This window comes from Leptonychotes weddellii, chromosome 5, assembly GCF_054177405.1.
Source record: "Leptonychotes weddellii isolate Sample4059 chromosome 5, ASM5417740v2, whole genome shotgun sequence".
In the NCBI taxonomy this organism is placed as follows: Eukaryota; Metazoa; Chordata; class Mammalia; order Carnivora; family Phocidae; genus Leptonychotes; species Leptonychotes weddellii.
The window spans coordinates 57,105,380-57,113,159 of NC_138373.1; the positions used below are offsets into that span (position 1 = coordinate 57,105,380).

At 47.1% G+C, this 7,780-nt stretch overlaps 1 protein-coding gene across 1 annotated transcript in view; it reads right to left on the reverse strand.

Annotated features, from left to right (window-relative positions):
• Window positions 1-7,780, reverse strand: part of KIAA1217 (KIAA1217 ortholog) — a 283,978-nt gene that overhangs the window by 37,975 nt on the left and 238,223 nt on the right. The window contains exons 7-9 of the mRNA XM_081818914.1: window positions 4,593-4,783; window positions 2,375-2,406; window positions 1,592-1,783 (exon numbers count right to left, since the gene is read on the reverse strand). Of these exons, the coding sequence (XP_081675040.1) occupies window positions 1,592-1,783; window positions 2,375-2,406; window positions 4,593-4,783 (415 nt within the window). The remainder of the gene's footprint in view (window positions 1-1,591; window positions 1,784-2,374; window positions 2,407-4,592; window positions 4,784-7,780) is intronic.

The window sequence follows — 7,780 nt, forward strand, 5'->3', positions numbered from 1 at the left end:
GCAGGGTACTAAATCATTGGTTTTTAAATTACTTCCCAACATTTCTTAGAAAGAATACAAAAATTTCATATAAAACCTCTATGTCCAGAAAAACCCTGAGCTCCAATGCTGTCGGGTTGTGAACTGGCTGGAGCCAACCGGTGACTGTCCTTGAGAAAGGCCAACCTGCCATTGTCCCTCCTTCACTTGTTAAGTTGCTGCCTGGACACTGTGGGCATTGGACTTTGTCACCCTGGCGCACACCCTCAGCCCGATCTGTACGCTTCCCTTCACTGCAGAGGATCTTTGAAAATGCAAAGCCGGGAGAAGCAAATGGCTAAGGATGGGGAACGTCAGAGATGACGCGATTCAGAAGAGCACTGAAATGGCTTTGCATGGGATGTCTAAAGTAGCTGGGACGTGGCCTGGGAGACAGTAGCCTTTGCGGACCTGAGCCCTGAGCAGTGTGGTGTGTTCTGACGACCCTCACAATCCATGGTTGGGCCCCAGGGCAGGGCCCTCAAGCTGCTGCCTTTCTGTTTGTTCTCTGGTACGTAGAGGGCAAGAGGAAATCACCATCTTAGCTTTCATTAGGTGGTGAAAAATGTAGGGCTCAGGCCATGAGTGAGCGGAAGGGAGAGAGAAACTGTGGCAGGAAGCCCTTTCCATGCTGCACCTCCCTTACCAGTTCCCGTAAGGGAGCCGAGGACGCCATGCTGTTTAGATGATGAGCTTCCTGAAGTCAGGAAGATGCCCAGGTATAGACTAGGCCAGCACTACATCCTTGATGGTCAACCTGCCCCAAAGGTAGGGGGCATGAGGCTGACACAGGAAGCATCTCATAAAGGTCTCATAAAGCGATCTCATAAAGAAATGCATAGCCCCAGCTCCTTATACCCAGAACCACGTGATCCATTTTTCTGCTTCATCAGACTGATGGGATGGATTCACCAAGACTGGTGACACAAAAGGTCATTTTCAAAACCTCCCTTTTGATTCCCATGCAGTTCATATATTCCCCAACAATGGAAAAAGCAAGGAAAATATTATGCAACACACTCTCCAGATAAAATGCAGATGTGTTTCTCAACAAATCTTCCACGATGGCTTCTTTTCCTTATGAATTCATCTTCTAGTCTAAACTCCTATTTCTAAATACATCATAGTTCCTTGCAAAAACAGCATAGCTGCCTGTCACACCTTCACGCACACTCACTGAGGAGGACAAGGAGCCAAAACACTTGTAAGCAGGAAGTCTTAACCGGCTACTGGAATGCTCCACAGGCTCCTCCCTTTCCAGCTCTCCTCCAAAAAAACAGATGTGTAATGGTTTTTTCATTTGTAAAAGCATGCCTAGCTTCAAGAAGTGGTTACAGATCGACTCAAGTTGTGGTGGAAGGCTCTAGACCAATTTTATGTACGTGAGAGAGGAAACCATGCCTTTATGGGGCTCCTCTTTAGGTCTTCAGTTTTCCCTTAGGAACGAAGGGTAGACAGAACCCCAGGAAGGTGCTGAGGGGCTAGGGATGTTGGCGGAGGTGAACAGGGGGGAGAAAGCAGACTCTGGGGAGCTAAGACAAAGGACATCGTCCACACGGAACTCGGTGGGTACCTGGAGCTGTCGCATCTGCTGGAGCTGGAGCCTGAGTTCGGCCACACTCCGCCTCATGTCGAGCAGGCTTATGTGTATAGCCGAGGTGCTGGCAGGCAGGGGCTGGCTGGGTGGCCCCGAGGAATCCAGGGCGCCGACAGTCTTGCCTCCAGAAACATGGAGCGTTCCTAGGAGAAAAGAGTAGCCAAGAACCTAAGTGTCCCAGAAAGTGTAAGCTCTGAGTCCCATCCCGATCCAGATTACTGGTAACTCCTTCAGTATGAAAAAAGATTTTTAATTATGTTGGTCCTCTAAATAGCCAAAAAAAAAAAAAAAGAAAAGAAAAAGAATTGGGTTTAAATTATGGAACATTCATGCAAGGTTATAGTATGCAGTCTGTAAATGTCATGTTGTGGAAGGCAGAACACAGAGCAGTATGCCACATTAAGGAAGCTAACTTCTATCTATCATCTATCTATCTATCTATCTATCTATCTATCTATCTATCTATCTAATCTATCTATCTATCCAAGTTTGCACAGAGAAAAGATTAGATGTATATATAACAAAGTGTTAGCATTCTTTCTAGCTGGTGGTATTTCATGAGTCATATATATATATATATATATATATATTTTTTTTTTTTTTTTCTTTTCTTCAAGTAGGCTCCACACTGGGCATGGAGCCCATTGCAGGGCTTGAACTCATGATCATGAGATCGAGATATGAGCTAAGATCAAAAGTTGGTTGCCCAACTGATTAAGCCACCCAAGCACCCCAAGTTTTATATGTTTATATTACTACTTTTTGCATTGTTAAATCTGCACTTCGAATATCTGTAATTTTATAATAGAAAAATAAATTCTTTAAGTCTGGGACCTAACACAGGGTGCTTCCATGACAACTTCCTGCAGGCGATGTATCCGGAGAACATGCACTTAGTTCTGGGCAGATTCAGCCCAGTCACCGAGGGGAAAGTAATAAGAATGGGGTACTCTCATGAATCCCTTTGGGTTTTCAGACCAAAGGAAGCAGGACTTCTGTTCACATCTCCTTTAGTGAGAAAATCAAGCATGGTTCAAAAACTCTCTAGGAGAGGAATCAAAAAAGGCAGCAGAAAGAAACTCTTCCTAAATAGTTTTCTAGCTGCCATAAACTTGTGCTCCTTGGGTCCAACTTAAGCAAGCCTCATGGATTTCCTAAGTCCATCCGAGAAGGGCCTGATTTGACCCAGTATGCTTCAGAAAATGCCTCCAAAAGATCCCAAGCAGCACTTACAGGATCGGCAAGGTACAGGTATCAAAAGGAAGTGCCGCTGTCTTTATACGACAATGGAGTTCTCTGGAAGAGGCCTCCAGAGTAGACTCTGAATTTATATTACACACACACAAGCACACACCCTCTTCTGGTTAGCTCTCTTTTCTGTAAAGGACAAAGTGGAAGGTTTGCAATAGGGTGGGCAGGCCTTCCAGGACTGAACCCCGTGGCTGCTTTGCACACTCTGAAGTGGAGACGCACAGTGGCCTCTCTTTCCATCTGGGCTCAGCACCCAGGGAAATCCTTCCCCTGCGCACACAGCCCAGCCAGCCTCAGTGGACCTGCTGCCAGGGGCTAGCTGGCATGCCCGCGAGCCAGGGAGTGCTCACAGCTGTCCTCTTGCTGGCTCCCAGCAATGTCGATGGGCGCCGATGATACACCAAGTTCCTCACCCTCCGAGAACCAGCTTCCCAGCCCTCTCACGGCCCCCATGGGGCAGTCAGGAGAACAGAACCGAAAGCATTTTAAGGATTTCGAAAGGGACCCCAGCAGGGCAGACAAAGAGCTGTTTGTTATTTGTACGAGCTAATTGGCCACTCCTATCATCACAGGGCACGACTCTGACCAACGTTTTGGCTGTTTCCCCTGAATTCGAAATCACCCCCAGAAGAGCAAGATTTGCCATCTCTGCAATGGTCTCAAAGAATATTCTCCAACTGTGAAGGTCTTCGGTAAGAGAACATCCAGTAACATTCCCAGTAACTGCAGCATGTCAAAATTAACAAGCACCTTCGAGATCAAGGATTCCGAAGGCGGTCACAATGAATTGGAAGTTTTCCTTTCAGAATCAGTCAGGCCACTTTAGCATCGCTTCACGCCCACAGGCAGAGACACACGCGGACGTGCACGCCAACACACATGTATGCTCGCACACACGCACGCACCGACACCATACGACATCAGGTGCACCACAAATGAGACCATCGAGGTATTTCTCCAAGGAAAATTACACAGGGCTCACTAGCTACCTCCCATTTGGTATTAAGAACTGTTCTGCTATTCTTCAGCCAAAGAAAGGCACATATTTCTTCTATATCCCTTTTTTTTTTTTAAGATTTTATTTATTTGACAGAGACACAGCGAGAGGGGGAACACAAGCAGGGGGAGTGGGAGAGGGAGAAGCAGGCTTCCCGCAGAGCAGGGAGCCTGATGTGGGGCTCGATCCCAGGACCCTGGGATCATGACCTGAGCCGAAGGTAGACGCTTAACGACTGAACCACCCAGGCGCCCCTCCCCTTTTCTCCTTCACACGGTGAGAGCAACAGGGCACCTTGCGGACCTTCCGCGTGAACAAGAGGCCTGAGTCTAACATACCATCTGTTAGAGCTGAATGCTGATCACTGGTTTTACAAAGTATCTTTCGCCACCAAACTTCTTTATGGAATCTACACTCATTTGTCAAATCTCTTCACCATCTAATCTACTACATCTAGTTGCTAACTCCATCATTCACTGGCTGGCTCTTTCTAAGACGGCCATCGGTCAGTTGTCAACCCAACAGATGCGGGGCCGACATGACATCATCTCCTTGGTGTGAGGCCGGGCTTTGTCCCTCACTCCCTTCTTTCTCAGTTGATTTTAAACTCTCCTATCTCCTCTCTTTTTACCTATCTGCTGCTCCATCCTGGACACAGTCTTTTGTCAGTTCTTCCTGAGCCAATCCTTTAAATCCTGGTGTGTTTTCCTGGGAAGCTTGTTCTCTCACTGGACATGTTTTCCAGGGAGGTCGCTTCTACTACAACCACTGCAAACGTCTCCCACGTCTTTGTCTCCAGCATCCAGGTCTCTTCAGATGCACATACAAAGACCTTGACATTGATCCGGGGCTCCTCTATAAGCAGGTCAAAGTCATTATTTCTCTTGCTCTTCCCTAACCCACTTGCTGTCTCTGGAGGCCTAATTTTAGCCAGGGGCACTATTATCCACTCAATTATTTAAATGAGAATCTTGGAAATTATTCTCAGGATCCACTTCCTAGTGGTGTGACCTTGGGTAGGTAACGTGACCTCTTTCTCAGTTTCCTTATCTGTAAAGTGGGTCAATGGGCTATTATGTAGGCCAATGGAACTAACACCTGTGAACTGCTCATCCCAGTTGCACACGGAGAACCTGGCCAATGCAGGTAACTGTGATTATTATTTCCCTGAGCAGAATGGGCAGGGGAAGCCTCAGCCAGCCTCCTGTCCTCACCTGGGAGTGTCAGCAAGTGGAAAAGCTGAGGCTGGCGGCAATGGGCTGAGGTCTGGAGGCAGGGGCCCTGAAATCTAAGGACGGAGCTGAATTCAGTGGGTGGGAACCCTGAGTGTGAAACGAGTTCCCCTTCAGACGAGATGCACGGGAGCTGGGATGTGCTCTCCACACCCACACGGGAGGCGCTTGCATTCTGCTCCCAGCATGCCCAGACGAGTCTGCACAACCTCACTCCTTTCTACGCACGTCGCCCTTCCCCCTCTCTCCTCCCAGATCTGCCTTAGGTCAAGTATATTGTAAGATGAAATCTTATTAATGCAAATTTGATGTGAATTTCATGTATCCTGTCATGATAGAAAGAACACAGGCTCGGAAACTGGCGGGACTAGCCGTGACTCCTGCTAGCGGTGTGGCTCACATTTTCCTTACAGGATTATGTGTGCGAAATGATAATCTACTATATAGACACATGGTATGTCTTCAAAATGGGAGGCTTCTTCTGTCCTCTTATATCCATCGTAAACCCGATATTCCTAAAGTCACAGGAAATCTGGTTTTCCCTTTTTTATTTACCCTTGGCCCAAAGAGCTCCTTGATTTCTCTATAATTCCATGGACTTGTCTACAGGAGGGGCTAATACCATCAGTCTGGTAGCTTACTTCCTAGGATTCTGGAAAAATTAATACATTTTGCGTACTGTACAAGGCTGCTATGGCACCGAAAGCCCCGTGGACCACGTCTAGCCGTGACACAGGAGAACGAGAGAGACCAAACTCAGCAGGGACGTGGGGAACGACACACGTGCATTGCTGGTGGCATCACGAACCTGCTCAGCCCTTGCGGAGGAGAAAACCAGCAGCATGTTGCCCATGCTACTCAAGTTCATCCCTCTGGACTTACTGATTCCACTTTGGGAACTACATCCCAAGGACATCACACCTGCTCCTTTCCCCTTGCTCCAAAAGAGACAATTACAAAATTTTTCACAACAAAGAAATGAAACAGCTTACGTATCTTTAAAGAGACTGGGGCACCTTAACACAAAAGACTGAGGTAAAGTGACAGGTCGGGGGGATGGACCATGCGGGTGTGTGTCCTATGTGCGGACATGCATTTAGTCTTCTCATCTGGACATGGGAATAATAACGGTATCCATCCAGGGAAGATGCATCAGGAGCTAATGAGTTCCGGCATGAAAAGCACCCAGAACAGTGCCCAGCATATAGGAGACACTCACGAAATGTTTCCCTCGATTATGATGATGACATCACCCAAAGTGAAAAGGAATAAAAGGAGAATGTGAAAGAGTGTGTGCATCTTGATTAGAACAATGGTATGGGTACTTAGCATTCCTAGAATAGAATCCAGAGGCATGGAAAGTTGTAGCTTTCAGTAGGCACCCTTTGTTATCGCTTCATTACGTGTAATTGACACAGAGCACTGTGTGACTTTAAGCGGTACTATGTGTTGATTGATGATATACTTATATATTACAATATGATTACTACCGTAGTGTTAGCTAACACACCCATCATATGTCCTATAATTGCCATTTCCTTCTTGTGGTGAAAACATTTAAGATCTACTCTCTTGGCAACTTCCAAGTATAGAGTTGAGAAGTGTTCTCTATAATCACAATGCTGTGCTAATATTAGATCCCCCAGAACGTGTTCATCTTCTAATTGGAAGTTGACCCTTTTCCCCCAACCTTCAGCCCTGGCTGACCACCCTTCCACTCTCTGTTTCTATGAGTTCAATAGGTTCCTTCCCCTGCCCTCTTACGTTCATAATAGATGAGAAAATCAATGAATGAACAAACATCTCCCAAACTGGCAACTGGTCTGAAGCCAAGTTTAGCAATTTCCGCGAAATAATTCTCTGGCTGCAGCCAAGGTCACGGATTGATTTCTAAGTAAACCAAAAAACCCCATGAGGATTGGAAACGCTGGATGCCCAGCCCTGCTGGCTTCATAGCTGAACCGACTGTCCTTAGCTAGGGCGGAACTAGGTCTACCAGAGGTCTCAGCAGCAGCCCCAAGCTCTGTCCATTCCACCGTGCTGTGTAACACGCTGTGGCTTCCCCAAATTAGGGGTTTCACCCAACTGGCCACATGCTTCCTGTGTAATTCAGTAGCTGAACATGTCCCTGGTAATGATTTCTATTTCTAATCCAACACAAGGGAAGATCTCATATTCTTGAGAGGAGGCCTGCCTTGAGCCTGCCGCATAAGATGGACATCAAATATACCTGGATATTGGTGAACTCCACTGGGAATATAATTGGGGCTTCTTCTGCGGCGGGGGGGGATGCTGGCATTTAAAAAGCTGGCCCTGGTCCAAGCACACCTTCTCTTCCCACCTCGACCACTGTCTCCCTTCTGGTTCGTTCCCATTCTTTAGGTGGGCTGAGGTCCTTCCTTACTGTAGAACCTTCCAGTGGTTTCACTTTGCACTTGGAATAATATCTAAATTTCTTCCCACACGGGGCGCCTGGGTGGCTCAGTTGGTTAAGCGACTGCCTTCGGCTCAGGTCATGATCCTGGAGCCCCGGGATCGAGTCCCGCATCGGGCTCCCTGCTCGGCAGGGAGTCTGCTTCTCCCTCTGACCCTCCTCCCTCTCATGCTCTCTGTCTCTCATTCTCTCTCTCTCAAATAAATAAAATCTTTAAAAAAAATAAATAAATTCCTTCCCACAGCATTTAC